This window comes from Chelonoidis abingdonii, chromosome 24 (assembly GCF_003597395.2).
Source record: "Chelonoidis abingdonii isolate Lonesome George chromosome 24, CheloAbing_2.0, whole genome shotgun sequence".
Classification (NCBI taxonomy): Eukaryota; Metazoa; Chordata; order Testudines; family Testudinidae; genus Chelonoidis; species Chelonoidis abingdonii.
Window position 1 is genome coordinate 1,119,107 of NC_133792.1, and position 18,767 is coordinate 1,137,873.

Sequence of the window (18,767 nt, forward strand, 5' to 3'; positions counted from 1 at the left end):
AAAGATTGTCTCAGATTTTCATCTAAATCTGATGGTTCATCTGTCAGTGTTTTCTCAAACCCCACTCCAGCCAGAGGAAAGCCAAACTGCACACCCTTGATGTAGTCAGGGCTTTCACATATTACCTTGACAGAATGAGACCCTACAGGAACCATCTTAAGCTGTTGATAGTTGTAAAAAGAGTGAAAGTGAGGCAATATCAACCCAAAGACTGCTGTTTTATGGAATGCTATGATTAGTTTAGATTAGATGCATCCATGAAGATTGGAGCCTACTCCACCAGGGCTCAGGACACTTCTGTGGCTTCTCCCAATTGCAGAAATCTGCAGGGCACCTATGTGGGGATCAGTCTACACATTCACCCAGTACTGTTTTAGTTCAAGCCTCAAGATCTGACAGAGCAGTCTTCAAATCATTATTTTAATTTGACCGAATAATCAGGAAGTGGGTGCAAGGAGTCCTCTCTTTGCTAGAAACCAGAAGGGGAATCCAGGTGGACAATCACTCGAAGAGAGAATGATTATCTACCCTACAATAACTGTGGCTCTTTGAGATGTGTTGTCCACATTGATTCTGCAACTCACCCTCCTATTACATTCCCTCCTATACCATCCTTCCTATACCTTCCCTCTTATACCATCTGGATTCTGTATTGCTGATGGAGCTGAGGAAAATTTGGACCTGCTCTGCCTTTTATGCTCTCAGTTGGGGGACACGAGAAAATCTGGGGCATAAGTGCAACCCCAGTGGACCCTGCTGGCCAAAAGGATCTAAGCTGGCTGGCATGAGGTGTATACACAGCAGAAATGGAGTCTACATGAACAGTAAATTTCAAAGAACTTCTGACAGTCGGGGGTTCACTCAGACCAGTTGTCACCACCTGCCTTGTAACCCTAGGTGCTTCTGTGTTGTGCAGCTTTGGCTCAGAGTAGCTTGATCACAGTACAGTGGCTTCTCCCTGGCTGCCACTAGCCTGGTTATTCCTTGCAGGTGACACCAACAGCTTGTCCAGTCCCAAGTCTCCCCAAAACCATCTTCCCTGCAGTGTTCAGTCACTGACCTTGAGATAGAGAACTCATCAGCCTGGTACCCTTCAGTTTAATGCAGTACTGAGATGGTTTCGTGATAAAAGAAGACTAAATTTATTAACAAAGAGCAGATATTTAAGTGATGATAAATAAGATTAGAAGACAGTTATGGATATAAATAAAACAAAACACTTTCTAGTGATTAAAACTTAATTTCAGCAATTTACAATCTTTGTCCAAACAGGTTTCTCACATACTGTCAATTTTGAGCTACTCTTTCTTCCTGGGTCAATAGGATCCCATTTCATGAGCTCAAAAGGTGCTAGTGCCCTAGGTGATGGATGACAAAATGGGGTTTTGCTTCTCCTTATGTCTTCCCAAAGTTCACTGACCCTGTTTCAAGAAGCAGGAAGGTTTCATGGGGATGCAGCCTCCGTTCCCCATTAAGATCAAGTGGTCACCCTCCCCCACTTGCTCGCCTAATGGCTTTGTTTGCCTTACATGTAAATGCCCTTTTCATTGTCTTTGGTCTCACCTTGGAGACACAGTCAAACTGGCGAAACAGCATTTCTTTTAGGAACATATTTGCAGCACACATCTAGAATTCTTTATACACTGCCCGTACATACACCACACAGTATTAATGACCAGTGTGTTACCCGTTTGCACATGGCACATTACAGATTATGACAACAGTGAGTTGGAGGCAATGAGTGTGTCGGGCCTGGTGAGAGTTTGGGTTGATGAGCCCTCTGCCAGTGTATAAATAAAGGTAATAAAATGGCTGAACCCGATTTTCACTGAAAATGCAGAAATAGGTCAGGCAAAAAAACATAGTTTCCTCTGACACAGTCCTTTAAAATAAAGATAAGCTAGAGACTTGATGGAGGCTAACTTCAGTTTGTTGAATGCAAGTGTTGTTAAAATGACAAGAGAATCTAACTGATAAAAAGAAATGAATCAGGTACTAAAAGTAAACTTTCCCCAGGAGGACTTGAAAGATGAAATGAATCAGAACAGCAGTGCACCTGTCCTTCTCTGCCTTGATGCTGTGAAAGCGAAACAACTTCTTTTGTTATAAAGAAGAGGTAGCAAGAAAAATGACCAACATACAAGAGAGAAATAAGATAAACTAATTGAGAAATCTGTTTATCTTTTCTGAAGCATATTCTCTTGCATCCTATAAATGAACTTTTATCTTGCAGAGTGCTGACATTCTGCATGTGTAGAGTGAGCATGATTAAAGACTATTAGGAGGTTTTTATTACTTTACTTAGTGCAAAACAAAACAAAAAGGCTGATTTTAAAAATATGGGCTTTAAAATGTAAATTTTACTAACCGCTGGCCAATTACTTTTAATCACTGTCAGTGCCTGTATTGGAATTTGTGTGTTCCACAACATATGCAATATATAAAAAAAGATCAAGACGGCGAAAATATCTGTTAGATTTCAGAGAGATTAAGGGAAAGTTACTCTGTTCTGCATATATAAGGGGTTTGAGCTAATTATAGTCCTCTCCTCCAGGGCTGACTTATCATAGAATATCAGGGTTGGAAGAGACCTCAGGAGGTCATCTAGTCCAACCCCTGCTCAAAGCAGGACCAACACCAACTAAATCATCCCAGCCAAGCCTTTGTCAAGCCGGGCTTTAAAAACCTCTAACGATGGAGATTCAACCACCTCCCTAGGTAACCCATTCCAGTGCTTCACCACCTTCCTAGCAAAATAGTGTTTCCTAATATCCAACCTAGACCTCCTGCACTGCAAGTTGAGACCCTTGCTCCTTGTTCTGTCATCTGCCAGCACTGAGAACAGCTGAGCTACATCCTCTTTGGAACTCCCTTCAGGTAGTTGAAGGCGGCTATCAAATCCCCCACCCCTCTTCTTTTCTGCAGATTAAATAACCTCATTTGCCTCAGTCTCTCCTTGTATGTCATGTGCCCCTGCCCCCTGATCATTTTTGTTGTCCTCTGCTGGACTCTGTCTAATTTGTCCACATCATTTTTGTCGTAGGACACTACTGGTGTGGTGCTCTGCTCTGTTCAATGTTGATAACAGTCAGCTGCTTTTATGTGTTCCCTCTGTGTGCTGCCCTGGCTCTGCAGATTGCTGGCACAACAAACCCCGAGAGAATCCCCAATGACCACAGACTCTGATAAGGTACGAAGGCACTAGGCCAGGTTTATTGTCGAACGAAGCTCAGTAATAGTTTCCAGCAGACTCTACAGTACGTACTACAAATATGTGCCCCCTGACAATGGACAGAGTCAGTGGCAGGACTTTCCAGTGCCCCTTAGGCCGGACAAAGACGTTCACTCAGAGATGCATTCTTATACACAGGTACAAACAAATTACACATCACTCCTGACGTACCGAGGTACAACCCCTCTACGCAGTAAGGTGCCGCCTCTCACCTTGTACATGTTGGTTTGAACAAAACAACTCTATCCATTATATTACCCTTTTGCCCCTGTCCTTGTTATCTGTGTGGAATGTGCAAGTATCGGAGTGTTCTGATATCTGGCGTTCAGTACCTTTTAGGTATGTGTATTTTTGCAACATCAGTCCTTTCGTTGCAAGCTTCTGTGAGCAGAGCCTGCCTCTCACTCACAGCTTAACTTTGCTTTATGTTAGCAAAGTCTTGACTGTACTTTAGTTCAGGCCTTAGGCCTCATACCGGGCCTCTGATAAGGGTTTATGTTTCAAGGCCTCATCTTACTATAGTGGGGGGCCCAAAACTGGATGCAGTACTCCAGTGGCCTCACCAGTGCTGAATAGAGGGGAATAATCACTTTCCTCTTATGGGACTGGATTCTAACAGGATCAGTGCTATTTTTCAGGGATTGATGTGCATTTGTATCAATAATTCACTCAGTTCTGGGCCCACATAGGTATCTCTTCTGGGTGAAAGGGATTCTTAAAGGAATATGAAAGTAGTTTGGACCTAAAACTTCACCTGCTGTAAAATTCAGAATTTAATGAGGAAAGCTTCCATAGAGAGCGTGCCAGCATCTGAGCTTTGTGTAAGTTATAACTACTGGCAATACACTGGTCGTAGCCCTTGGAAAGAAAGCATCTTCACCTACTCTTGTCCTTAGTCTATTGTCTTCTTACCAACAGAAGTTGGTTTAATAAAAGATACTATCTCACCACATTGTCTCTATATTGAAATGTGCCTGATGAGCATGGACATCTGGGACAATGTGTATTATATGGATTTCCTTGGGGAGTGGGTAATGCCAGGACTCTGGTTATGCAAAAAGTCCAGTCTTTTCAAGCTACTTCCTGAGGAGAGGTGTAGCTGCTGATTACCTTTTCCTGACGAAGAGCCCGAGCTGTATAAAGAAATGGCTAATTTGCCCACCCTTTGTTCTGGTTCCTGATCTAAAGACTGATATGAAATTATAACCACAGGGAAAACCCATTTGTGGAGTTTGAAGGACTGACAGCTACCAGAGCCCTACATTGGACTTGAGGGTAATCTCATTTAAGCTTTTCTAGTATGTGTATAGGTTTTTATTGTTTTTACATTTTTTCTCTGTAATGCTTTTACTTTAAGAATAAAGGTGCTTGCTTAGAAAGAATTGGTGGTGATTTGTAACTGCTGACAATACACTGATCATAGTCCTTGGAGAGAAAGCAAAGCACAGGTGCTGGCCTTTTAGGCAGACAGGCTTGCTGGGGATATCACAGTGTAGATCAGGGAGCTATGCAGTCTTATATAACCCTTTATAAACCCCGCCCAGGAAAGGTGATGGCTGGGAGTCTGAAACTTTAAGCGGATGCCCTTGAGGGAATGCAGAACAGGAAATACAGGTGCAGTTATTCTGCAGCTTTGACAGTAATAATAGAAAACAAATGGTTTGTAGAGCATACCTAGATCTAAACTTCTCAGCTGAACTAGATAAGACAAGCCTCAGCTTAGTTACAGTAGAAGAAACCTCTTGCATCTCTCAGAAGTGTGTGATGATATGGACGTGAACTGTGACCGTATAGGTCATTGTTGTAACCAGGGTCCTATGGTTGCACCAGGTCTTGTACAGAGGAAGTTAAGTGAGTGTCTATGGAAAGGTTGTAGTTTGCTGGTTATGATTGTTGTCTGTATGTGTGTATCATTTTTCTGTTTGAAATTATGAATATTGGCTATGTACTTGTATCTCAATGTGTTTGATTTTAAGTAGCCTCAGTGAAGCATTTGGTCAGCTTCTTGAGAACAGACTATTCTCAGTAAGTGCCCAATCAAGAAACACTTAACTGAAAATGGACTTCGGGAGACACCAATCCACATCTGAGCTTTCCTGGGAATGTTCAAAGTAACATGTAAACAATCAGCTGAATCATTCATGAATGTGTGACTTGCCCAGGTAGCTACAAGAATGCTTCTGCCGACGATGCATAGCAGAAATTGTGAGAAAAACAACATCGCTTGCCTCATAACCTAAGTCGTGCAGAACGCAATGCCATCCACAGCCTCAGCAACCACCCTGACATTATCATCAAAGAGGCTGATAAGGAGGTGCTGTTGTCATCATGAACAGGTCTGACTACCAAAAGGAGGCCGCCAGACAACTCTCCAATACCAAATTCTACAGGCCACTTCCCTCAGATCCCACTGAGGAATACACTAAGAAACTGCACCATCTACTCAGGACACTCCCTACACTGACACTGGAACAAATCAACATACCTTTAGAGCCCCGACCAGAGTTATTCTGTCTACTACCCAAGATCCACAAACCCGGAATTCCTGGATGCCCGATCACTTTGGGCATTGGCACTCTCACTGAAGGACTGTCTGGATATGTGGACTCTCTACTCAGACCTGTGCCACCAGCACTCCCAGCTATCTCCGTGACACCACTGATTTCCAGAGGAAACTACTGTGCATGGTCACCTCCCAGAAAACACCATCCTCGCCACCGTGGATGTAGAGGCTCTCTACACAAACATCCACACACAGATGGAATAGAAGCTGTCAGGAACAGTATCCGATGATGCCACAGCACAACTGGTTGCTGAGTTCTATGCCTTTATCCTCACACACAACTATTTCAAATTTGATGACAATATATATTCCAGATCAGTGGCACTGCTATGGGCACCCGCATGGCCCCACAATATGCCAATATTTTTATGGACAACCTGGAACAACGCTTCCTCAGCTCTCATCCACTCATGCCCTTCTCTACCTACGCTACATTGATGACATCATCATCTGGACTCATGAGAAGGAGGTCCTGGAAAAATTCCACCACTATTTCAACAGCTTCCACCCACCATCAACCTCAGCCTGGACCAATCTATACAGGAGGTCCACTTCGTAGACACCACGGTGCAAATAAGTGATGATCACATTAACACCCACCTATACCAAAAACCTTCCAACCGTATGCCTGCTTCACGCCTCCAGCTTCCATCCCGGGCACACCACACGATCCATTGTCTACAGCCAAGCACTGAGGTACAACCGCATCTGCCTAACCCCTCAGACAGACCAACACCTACAAAATCTCCACCAGTTCCAAAACTACAATACCCACACGAGGAAATAAGGAAACAGATCAACAGAGCCAGATGTGTACCCAGAGCTCCTACTGCAAGACAAACCCAAGAAAGAACCAACAGGACTCCACTGGCCATCACTTATAGTCCCCAGCTAAAACCCCTCCAACGCATCATTAGGGATCTACAACCATCCTGAACAATGATCGCACACTTCACAGGCTTTGGTGGCAGGCCAGTTCTCGCCCCAGACAACTCGCCAACCTGAAGCATATTCTCACCAGTAACTGCACACCACACCATAGTAACTCTAGCTCAGGAACCAATCCATGCAACAACCTCGATGCCAACTCTGCCACATATCTACACCAGCGACACCATCACAGGACCTAACCAGACAGCCACGCCATCACCGGTTGATTCATCTGCACGTCCACCAATGAATATACGCCATCATATGCCAGCAATGCCCCTCTGCTATATACATCGGCCAAACTGGACAGTCTCTACGGAAAAGGATAAATGGACACAATCAGATATTAGGAATGGCAATATACAAAACCTGTAGAAACACTTCAACCTCCCTGGCCCACAATAGCAGATTTTTTAAGGTGGCCATCTGCAGCAAAAAAGCTTCAGGACCAGACTTCAAAGAGAAACTGCTGAGCTTCAGTTTATCTGCAAATTTGACACCATCAGCTCAGGATTAACAAAGACTGTGAATGGCTTGCCAAGTACAAAACCAGTTTTCTCCTCCCTTAGTTTTCACACCTGAACTGCTAGAACAGGGCCTCATCCTCCCTGATTGAACCTCGTTATCTCTAGCTTGCTTGCTAGCTTATATATACCTGCCCCTGGAAATTTCCACACCTGCATCCGACGAAGTGGATATTCACCCACAAAAGCTCATGCTCCAAAATGTCTGTTAGTCTATAAGTGCCACAGGATTCTTTGCTGCTTTTACGGATCCAGACTAACACGGCTACCCTCTGATACTTGACATCTTGTTACTGTTACTTGCACAGAAGAACAAAGGGGTTTCTGCCCACAAGAGAGAGAATATAAAAGGCCCTGGAAGCCTCTCCATTTTGTCTTCAGCTGTCTCAAGAGATGGCTTCTCTACCCCAAGAGATGCCTGAAAGAACTGGAACAAAGGACAATATCATGCGGGAGGGGTGCGTGAGTGACTGCTGGACCCAGACTAGAAGGAGTCCAGTCTGTGAAAGATGCCTATTGAACATCTCTGGGGGTGAGATTTCATCGTAATCGGTTTCTTAATGATATTTGGCTTAGAATCATAGAATCTCAGGGTTGGTAGGGACCTCAGGAGGTCATCTAGTCCAACCCCCACTCAAAGCAGGAACTACTACCCCAGACAGATCTTTACCCCAGTTCCCCAAATGGCCCCCTCAAGGATTGAGCTCACAACCCTGGGTTTAGCAGGCCAATGCTCAAACCACTGAGCTATCCCTCTCTCCCTAAAACTTGTGTATTTTTGTTGTATTTTGGTTGGTGACTTACTTTATTCTGTCTGTTATTACTTGGAATCACTTAAATCCTACTTTTTATATTTAATAAAATCACTTTTACTTATTAATTAACCCAGAGTAAGTAATTAATACCTGGGGGAGCAAGCAGCTGTGCATATCTCTCTATTGGTGTTATAGAGGGTGGACAATTTATGAATTTACCCTTTATAAACTTCATACAGAGTAAAACAGATTTATTTGTGGTTTAGGCTCCCAGGAAGACTGACTTCTGGGTGCTGGGAAAGTCTCTGTTAACTAAGAAGCCCCTGAGCTGAGTGGATCTCAGTTTCAGTGAACTGCAGGAGGTCATGGCCCAGCCTCTTGATCTGTGCTGTAGTTGACTGGAGTGTCTTACTCAGCAAGACAGGAGTGGAGGGAAGCCTTCTCTGGCAGGGGGGTTTGTTCTCAGTGGTATCCCAGCACATCTAGTGACAGTCCTGAGGGACCTTCTGTGACCGAACCCATCACAGTGACAGGGTAAACTCATTCCAAGGCCAGAAGGGACTGTTGTGATAATCTGATCTGACCTCCTGTATAACACAGGCCACAAATTTATCCAAAATAATTCGTAGAGCAGATTGTTTAGAAAAACATCTAGTCTTGATTTAAAAACTGTCAGCGATGGAGAATCCACCATGATCCTCGGTAAATTGTAGCTAATTACTCACACTGCTGAAAATGTACACCTTATTTCTATTCTGAATTTGTCTAGAACAGTTTATAGCCATTGGATTATGTTATATCTTTGTCTGCTTGATTGAAGTGTCCATTATGAAATATTTGTTCCCACTTACAGAATGTGATCAAGTCACCTCTTAGCCTTCTCTTTTTTAATCCAAATAGATTGAGCTTCTTGAGTCTATCACAACATAAGGCATGTTTTTTAATTCTTTAATTATTCTCATGGGTCTTCTCTGAATCCTCTCCAATTTACCAACATCCTTTTTGAATTGTGGACATCAGAAGTGGACACAGGATTCCAGCAGTGGTTGCACGAGTCCCAAATACAAAGGAAAAATAACCTCTCCACTTCTCAAGATTCCCCTCTTCATGCATACAAGGATCGTATTAGCCCTTTTGGCCACAGTGTCACACTAGGAATTCATGTTCAGCTGAGTATTCATCTCGAACCCTGAATCTTGTTCAGAGTCACTGTTTCTCAGGATAGAGCCCCCTATTCTGTATGTATGGCCTTCATTCTTTGTTCCTAGATATATATGTTTACAGTTAGACATATGAATACACATATTGTTTGCTTGTCCTCTGCTTACCAAGCTATCGAGATGGCTGTATATTAGTGACCTGTCCTCTTCATTGGTGTCATCTGCAAACTTTATCAGTGATGATTTTATGTTTTTTTCCAGCTCATTAATCAAAATGTTAAATGGCATAGGGTGAAGAACTCAATCCTTGCAGGACCCCACTAGTGATAGTTCCCTATTTATAATACACTTGTATCAGTTTAATACATTTTAATTAATTTAATATTATACCTTTTTAGTTTTTTAAGTAAAATATCATGCAATACCTTATAGAAGTCTAAATATGTTACATCAGCACTATTACTTGTATCAACCAGACTTGTAATCTCATCAAAAAAAGATATTGAGTTAGTTTGATAGGATCTGTTTTCCATAAACCCATAAATTTGTCCCAAGCCAACCAGCCAAAGTAAAAGGAGCATAGGGAACATGTGTTAACTATTTTCTGAACTGCGTAATTTGAAAGTAGTGAGCCTTTTGAACTTTGAACCCTCACGATTTTCAAATGCACCAGAAACAAAAAGAAAAATATCTAGTTGTGTTGTCTGTGTGTATTTGGAAAGGGACCTGGGTGTTCAGATTGTTGCCCAAACAATAAATGAAATGTATATATGGTCAAATGAAAAATTGAATGCAGTGAATTTTCTCTTATTTAGTATCTACTGTGTGTTATGTTTATATATTTATGATAATTTTCCAGGCTATTCTATATTAGCTGTTCCTTCAGAATTTTCCATAACCAGGGGTCTAGGGACCTGTGAAATGAGATAGAGATCATAAGACATAATTGATGCTTTTGACAAAGAAATAGCTCATTGCCATGCTGGCTTGTGCTCCCCAAGCAACAGAACAATTGGGGCTCTAAAGTTAGGCCCAGTGTTAAGAGGTAGCAAGCAGGGCAATTGTCCAGGAACCCACCTCATAGGGGACTCTGTGAAGCTATCTTATAAGTGGTGGGGATCGGCCTCTGGCTCCCACCCGGTGATGGGGCCTCAGGGAGGGAGCGCTATCACCACTCCCTGACTCACTTCAGTGAGTCACCCAGCCTGTGGGTCAGTATCAACTCCTCTGCACCCACTTCTGGCCCCACCCCAAGAGACTGTTGCACACACCTTACCCCCCGAAAACCTGGGAGGGGAGGAGTAGGTATTGGGGGAGTGCAACCAGAATTGTAACTCAAAGGGGGGATGTGGCTGAAAACATTTCAAAATCGCAAATTAAAAATGTATTGCAGAAAAAAAAATTATTGCATTTTTTTGCAAACTCATTTGCTTACTGAATTGCAGCTTCATTGTGTTTCTATGGTTTGTTACATCTGCACTTTGAAAGAACGAATTGCTCGCTGTAATGATCTCTCGTTCTCCTGCTCGGAGGGAGGCCATTCAGTCTGGTCCTGTCTGGCCAGGACCAGAGTCCACAGGACATCCATGAGCCCATAATAGGGCTGGGCAATCAATAGTCCCAGGCAGGCCTTAGCCTGGTTTTGAGTGGCTGTCATCCCTTAAACCAAGTCTATCGGGGCTGGCTTTGGCTTGGGCAGAGCTCAGGCAGCCAGCAAACAGTCTACAGGTGAGCTGAGACCTGGGCTTGAGTAGGCTAAGGTTGCCAGCAAGCAAAACAGTCTTTCAGGGTTGGCATTAGCCTGAGCATGGCTCAGGCAGCCAGCAAAGCAACAGTCTCTAAAGGTATGTCTACACTAGGAAATTAGGTCAAATTTGTAGAAGTTGATCTTTAGAAAGCAATTTTATACAGCAGATTGTGTATGTCCCCACTAAGAGCATTAGGTTGGCAGAGTGCATCCTCAATACCATGGCTAGCATCAATGCATGGAGTGGTGCACTGTGGGTAGCTATCCCACAGTTCCTACAGTCTCTGCTGCCTGTTGGAATTCTGGGTTAAGCTCCCAATGCCTGATGTGGCAAAAACATTGTCGTGGGTGGTTTCCGGTACATGTCGTCAGTCGCCCCTCCCTTTGTGAAAGCAACGGCAGACAATTGTTTTGCGCCTTTTTTCCGTGCAGACGCCATACCACTCAGCTCAGCTTACCATCGCTGCTGCTGTTGTGTCCTGGGTGCTGCAGGCAGCAGACGGTGCAGTAGGTCTGCAAACCATCATCATACGCCGCTTCCGCTGCAACTCTGCTCTCCTGCTGTTGTAAATGAGCTCAGTCTCAGTTGAGTAAATGATGACTGAGCTCAATAGAGTAAATGAGCTCAAGTCATCCACCGCTGCCACTGCAACTTCTGGTGCCATGAATCCATCTCGCAGTTCCTCTCGTCATTCGGTATTAATATCTATTCTCGTGGCATCTGTCATCACCACTTCTGCTGCAACTCTGCTGTCCTGCGGACATCATACCACGGCAAGCATGAAGCCCACTCAGCTCACCGCTGCTGTTGTGAGCATTGTAAACACCTCGCACATTATCCTGCAGTACGCGCAGAACCTGCAAAAGCAGACGAGGAGGCGACGACAGCGCAATCACGATAGTGATGAGGACATGGACACAGACTTCTCTCAAAGCACGGGCCCTGACAATTTGGACATCATGGTGGTAATGGGGCAGGTTCACGTCGTGGAACACCGATTCTGGGACCGGGAAACAAGAACAGACTGGTGGGACCGCATAGTGCTGTAGGTCTGGGATGATTCCCAGTGGCTGCAAAACTTTTGCATGCGTAAAGGCACTTTCATGGAACTTTGTGACTTGCTTTCCCCTGGTCTGAAGCACAAGAATAGCAAGATGAGAGCAGCCCTCACAGTTGAGAAGCGAGTGGCAATAGCTTCTGGAAGCTTGCAACACCAGACAGCTACCGGTCAGTCGGGAATCAATTTGGAGTGGGTAAATCTACTGTGGGGGCTGCTGTGTTGCAATCACTGAGCTGAGGGTAGTGACTCTGGGAAATGTGCAGGTCACGAGTGAATTGCTTTGCTGCAATGGGATTCCCTAACTGTGGTGGAGTGATAGATGGAACACATATCCCTATCTTGGGACTGGACCACCTTGGCAGCTAGTACATAAACTACAAGGGGTACTTTTCAATGGTGTTGAAAGCACTGGTGGATCACAAGGGATGTTTCACTGGCATCAACGTGGGATGGCCGGGAAAGGTACATGACACTCACATCTTCAGGAACTCTGGTCTGTTTGAATAGCTACAGGAAGGGACTTACTTCCCAGACCAGAAAATAACTCTTGGGGATGTTGAAATGCCTATAGTTATCCTTGGGGACCCAGCTTACCCCTTAATGCCATGGCTCATGAAGCCGGACATAGGCACCCTGCAGCTATTCAACTATAGGCTGAGCAAGTGCAGAATGGTGGTAGAATGTGCATTTGGACATTTAAAAGCATGCTGGCACAGTTTTAACTGGACTCGGTTGTGACTTCAGCAAAACAATATTCTAAATGTTGTTGCCGGCTTGCTGTGGCTCCACAGTCTCTGTGGAAGAGTGGAGGATACATTTATGTCGGTGGAGGTTGAGCAATCGCTAGGCCATGTTACGCTTCAGCCGACACCGGGGCAATTAGAAGAGCCAGCAGTGTGCGCGCATTATCAGAGGCTTTGAAATCAGTTCTCCTGACTTGGCCAGGTTATGGTGTGACAGTTCAGTTTGGTTTTCCTTGATGAAAACCGCCCGTTGGTTCACTTATTCCTGTAGCCAACCTCCCTTCGATCACTGCTTGCAGAGGGCATAAAGAATTATTGTTTCAATATGTATTCTTTATTACTTCATCACCACATAGGGGGATAACTGCCAATAGCCTGCACAGGTGGGGGAGGAGGGAAGGCAGGCCATATGCATTCAAACTTATTGAATGCCAACTTCTGTTGCTTGTGGCAGTCCTTTGAGTGGAGTGGTTTGGTGCCGGAGGCTTCACCCTACCCCCCTTGTCGTTCTTGGGCGTCTGGGTGAGGAAGCTAGGGAACTTGGGGAGGAGGGCAGGTGGTTAAACGGGCTGCCGTGGTGGTGTGTGCTCTGCTGCCTTTCCTCAGCTCACCAGTGCGGAAGCTATCGTTTGATCACCCCGTGCCTCGCATTGAATCCTGTCCTCTCATTGCACTGCCGCTCTCTCTTTGCTCCACACCTCTCATCTTGACCCACCCTCTCATTCACTCAGTCACTGCCTGTCCTTGCGTTCATTTTCTGCTTTTCTGGACTTGACATTGTTTGCCTCCGCATTCTGCTGGCTCTTCATTGGCAGGAGGACTGATTGAGCTCGAGAACATTTCATCACGAATATGTTATCTCACTAGCATCTGGGTGAGATGATAGGGAGATTGAACATTTGCAAGCTGCAGGAGGGAAAAAAGGGAGATAGATTTAAGACAATTTTTAAGAGAACAATGGTTTGACTCTTTCATGGTGACCAGCTGTTAACATTTTAGACACAGATGCTTTGGTCAAGTTGATTGTTGGCCTCTTTATTATGAGGGTCTGCCAGTTTGGTGTGAGAGTCACAGCGCAGGGCGGGCACTATTCGGCTTGCAGGCAGCAGGAAGCCACAGTCTTTCGCCTTCTTTCAACTTTATACATGTGGAAGTTTCAAACAGCAGCTCCTCCTTTCCTACCTTGCTGCTGGGTTGCATTTAAAAAGGAGGGGCTATCTGGTCGCAATGCATTCCAAGTCTTCGCAATTAATCATTAACCTTGCTTTTAAACCATGCTGTATATTTACAAGGTACACTCACCAGAGGTGCTTCTTCTGGCTTCATGGTTGTGAGCATCTTGGAGGATTGGGAGGGTATTGGCTCCAGGTGATAAACAGTTCCTGAGCTTGCGTTCCAGGTGATTCACAGTTCCTTGGCTGTCGGGAGATGGTTTTCTCTGCTTATTGTGTGCGCTTGCTCCTCTCCTCCCACCTCATTCTTCTCCGTTGCATGGATTCCCCCTTGCGATTCATGGACAGGTGGTGGGTAATTGGTGGGCCTCACCTCGTAGAAATAGCATGGCAGCTCACCATAGAAGTACTGTTGGGGGCTCTGATTGGAGCGGCCATTTGCCTCTTTTTGGTTTTTTGGTAGCTTGCTGAACTTTAATTTTACGTGCCTTTGTGCAGGTCCCTATTGTAACCTCTGTCCATATTACTCGAGGTTTTCAATATTTTGCATTTCGTCTTTTGGACGGAGTTCTGCTAGCATGGTTCATCTCCCCACAGTGATCAGATCCAAGTACCTTTGTTCGTCAACTCGAGCTCTTTTGCAATTTCTGGGACTGGCATGTCACCTTGTGTGATGAGCTCGCCCGCTGGCACAACGGAAATGAATTCAAGTTCTGGGCTTTTGCTGTGTACCTGGCTAGTTCATCTGAGTTGAAAGTGCTGTCCAGAGCGGTCACAATGGAGCACTCTGGGATAGCTCCTGGAGGCCAATACCATCGAACTGCATCCACACTACCCCAAATTTGACCCAGCGATGTCGATTTAAATTGATCTAATGCTGCTAAATTAGACCAGGGCTAAGGGAGGCTTGTAAGAGAAGCTCTTCTTCAGAGCTAGAGCCTCCTTGCACAGTGTAGGGAGTCAGCCACCCCGGCGTGGGGTGATAGGGAGACGTGGGCCCACCCTACTCCACCGCTTTCCAGCTCAGGGCCCTGGCAGGGGGCAGGATTGCCCCGCCCCCCCATCGACAGGGATCCAACCACAACACGCCGACTGAGCCACATCTGGCTCTGCAGCCAGCTTCTCCGTCGTTGCCCCTGGGCCACTTCCTGCCACTCCAGGGTTCAGTACCTCTGGTCTCCAGGCCTCTTCCAGCTACTTGGGATACACAGCAGTAGGCACTCCAGGCCAGTCCTCATCAGTTTCCGTGGATTGGGGCAGCCAAGTGAGGGTTCCTCCCAGGGATGCAGCCGAAGCAGCAGATCATCCTTCTGCTCTGCGGGTTCCCCTCCAGCTGTGCTGCAGGGCCAGCCTTTTATACTTCTGGCCATGCCCCGGTACTTCCAGCAAGGTGGGCGGGGCGATCTAGGCTCTGCACTTCAAGGAGAGTGTAAGGATCCTTTGCTCTTCTGCTTGGAGGGAGGCCACTCGGCCTCACTACACTCACGTACGATTGGTGTTGGATTGAAGAGAGATAGTGGAGTAAAATTAGGGGATCATGGAGGTGAGTTCAGGATTTGGGGTGTTTGAAAAAAGTTCTTTTCTGGTAAAATTACATTATGGTTAACTTAAACAAAATCACTAATAAGTTATATAAAATTAAGAAGGGAAAAGTAGAGCCAGAGATGAAATGCTCATATCCCAGTGGTACTTAAAAAAGATGTGCTTCTGAGGAACAGGTTAAACACTTGGGAAAATATCCTAAATTAGCTACGTTCTTCACACTATAAGAGGCAGAAAGTGGGGAGTGTTTGACTTCTGTCACTCTGTCCACTGAGAAGTCACCTTTGAATTTTGAGGAGTAAGTTGAAACTGGGGAAAATGTTCAGGCCAAATCTGAGGACACTGATCTGTGAGGTGAGTCCACTGAGGTCATTCTGACATTGTCTGATGACCCAACACTATCGCCAGAAAGAATAACTGACAGCCAGAGATGTGAACTTGTTCAGAGCAGGCCAAACAAATACTGGATATTGAATTACCAAAAAAAAAAGATGCTGTTCCCCGATGCTTTACAAAGGCGAACTTTTAGATTAACCTTAAAAATTGTGACACAATTCTCTGATCATGGCTTCTGTTTTCAGTGTCAGAAGATAAAGTATTTTTTGGTTTTGTTGTACTCTTTCTGGAAAATGCAATCATTCCTTTTTGAAGGACAGCTTCAGTGCATGGAAGTGCATTCATTCTTGTCTCAAAGAGTGTGAACGCTTCTCAGCACATTTGTGCAGTATGGAGGGATGGCGGAATCTGAAAGCAGGGATCAGTGACTGTCAGTAACTGTCAGTTACACTCAGTATTGTTAATCTTTGTCAACTGGGGTGTCTAATTTGCCTCTGGTGATGTTAAACTACATCGATGCTGAAAAGTTGTTGGATCTATACCCAAACCTAAGCATTGCATTGCTTCTCCTTTTGACTGTACCCATAACCGTGGCCTCAGGAGAGAAAAGCTTTTCACATTTAAAGTTACTGAAGATCTATTCACAAGGTTATCTGAATGGTCTATCTGAGACTTCAGCTGAACACAAAATTTGTTGCAAGTTTGACATCTCTAAAATAACTGAAGAATTTGCCTCCTCAAAAGCGAGGAGGGTCCACTTCTAAGTGATTTAGATAAGTTTGTCAATGTGTTCTGATTTGGTTATTTTCTTGCATAAAATTCATTTTTATACTGTATTACTGTGGTTATTATGAGTGGCAATAGGAGCAGTAATCATCGTAGTATGCTCCTGGGAGAATTTTGCACCACTTCAGTTCTCAGCACAGCCTGAAGGAAGGAGTTGGCATGCAGGAAACTCCCTACAACCCGTGGACCCAGCATCAGGCCGTTTCTCCCTCTGGACCCCTAGGCTCTTGAGGGTTGGAGTGCAGGTGTCTGGCCTGAGGCGGGGGCACCCTGCAGCTGGAATCTTAGGGAGAAGGGGTGCGGGTATCTGGGTTGGGTGCGTGCTCCGTGGCTGGGCTCTGGGGGTGAGGGAGGGAGCAGAGAAACAGGAACTCGGTTGTTGTAGGGGTTTCTTTAACTGTACTCCTGGAGGAATTTTTGTGTGTGTCTGTATTGTTACACACACACTTGCTGACAGGTATTTTGAAATAAATTACCAAAATAATTGAAATTAGTGTGATTTATGTAATGTTATTTTGACAAATAAAATATGCAGAATTTTGTAGAATTTTAAAATATCGGGTGCAGAATTTTTTTGTCACAGAATTTCCCCAAAACTAGTAGTAATATGACTGTTACGATATTGATCAAAACATTCCAGAAATCCAATGTACAAGCCGGTAAGGAAGGTAGAATGAGGTCCCACTCCTGAGTTTCTGTCCTGGGCCCCCGTGAGTCTAACGCCAGCTTGTGTAAAGTAGGAATCTTCAGGTGTAATACCAGAAAGTAAAGTACTGCAGGGTTCTGGTAAGATGCGCTTGTTCACTCACATTAATGCAGACATCAAGAAAGCTGCTTAATAGGAACCTGCAGTTATTAGTGTGAAAAGTGTGAGAGCACTTTCTTTGTTGTGGATATGGTCCCTTCCTTATCATGTTCCCTCAGTGGTCTGGAATTCCCCACCACAAATGTAAAAAGAAAGGACAATGGAGATTTCAAATGTTAATATGGGCCATATCTGAAATGACCTCCTGGATATTTATTTCCCTGATTGGGAAGACTATACAAAGTGCGGGTTGATTCTTGGAATCCTTTGACCCATGGAAATAGGTAGTTGTTTTTTGTTAACTAAATGAGTTCTTTCCCAGGCCAAGAGGATGCTTGCTGTCTAAGTTCATTATGCCCGGGCTGAGCTCTGATAGGTTGAGAAGCATATTCCATCTCTCAGGAGACCCTGGATTTAGGTGAAAATACATCCCACTTCACCTAGTCTCAGAATCTGAATTCCGACATTGCCTGAATTTTACCCACAGCCTGCCCTTCAGTAACTGAAAATAAGAGTCTGCGTGCAGCCTGTATAGAATGGAATAGTCTGTAATCTTCACCTTGGCATAAATAGAGAATATTGTTCATCTAACAGATTAAATAATTCAATAATTATTTCCCTGTAGCCTGACAATTGAAAAGGAGACCTAGTACCAAGCAGGGATGCAGCTTTCTGGTTGGCTAATTACATAATTTTTTTGGCAGGTCATCCTCTTGGATTACATACCACTGGCAGCCAGTGGGATGCTGGAAACCCTGCTAACAACCTCTCCACCGTAGCAATCATGCCAGTGTCTGAAGAGGTACCACTTACTGCCTTTACTTTGGAGCTCAAACACGCTCTCAGCACTATTGGTAAGAGCTTTTCTGCAAATGTTACTGCCAACTGTAATGTTCTAGCAAAGCATCAGTCATGCTGTCTATCACTGTGTATGACAGGCTGCTGCTTGGGCTTGGAAGGGAAATTGTACAACAAAGGCACAGAATGAGGCATTTTATTAGGTAAAAGAAAATCATGTCTGTTGTCATGAAAGTCTTTTCCCAGGATTTTAAAAACTAATTATTCCTTCTTTTAATTAATCCTTTCTCTCCTGCTTTTAATGTAATTGGAGAAACTCCATGGTACAGTGCAAGCCCTGTGATTCCTGAGAGACATCAGAACTCAGCCAGAAATATGCTTTAGTTATTGTAATCAGGGGGAGTTCCAGGAGTTGCTGTTCCAAACAAGATTGTCCTTTGAAACGCACAGTCTTGTGAATGTGTGACACCAAATCCTTGTTTAGGGTTTTCAAAAGATGTAGAGGTGCCCTTGAGCCTCGTTTGTTTTCTTCACCCTGGTTCCTAGCCCTGTGTATTGTGGGCTTGGGCCTTCTCAGTGTTGGATGGGTTAGTTCTTCTTCGAGTGCTTGCTC

The 18,767-nt window shown here is 44.6% G+C and overlaps 1 protein-coding gene across 9 annotated transcripts in view; it reads left to right on the forward strand.

Moving 5' to 3' along the window:
• The window catches only part of PNPLA7 (patatin like domain 7, lysophospholipase), a 557,191-nt gene that overhangs the window by 349,474 nt on the left and 188,950 nt on the right, over positions 1-18,767 (forward strand). For all 9 annotated transcript variants that reach the window (XM_075060490.1, XM_075060494.1, XM_075060495.1 and 6 more), the window contains one exon: positions 18,061-18,210. In XM_075060490.1, coding sequence (XP_074916591.1) covers positions 18,061-18,210 — 150 coding nt within the window. The remainder of the gene's footprint in view (positions 1-18,060; positions 18,211-18,767) is intronic.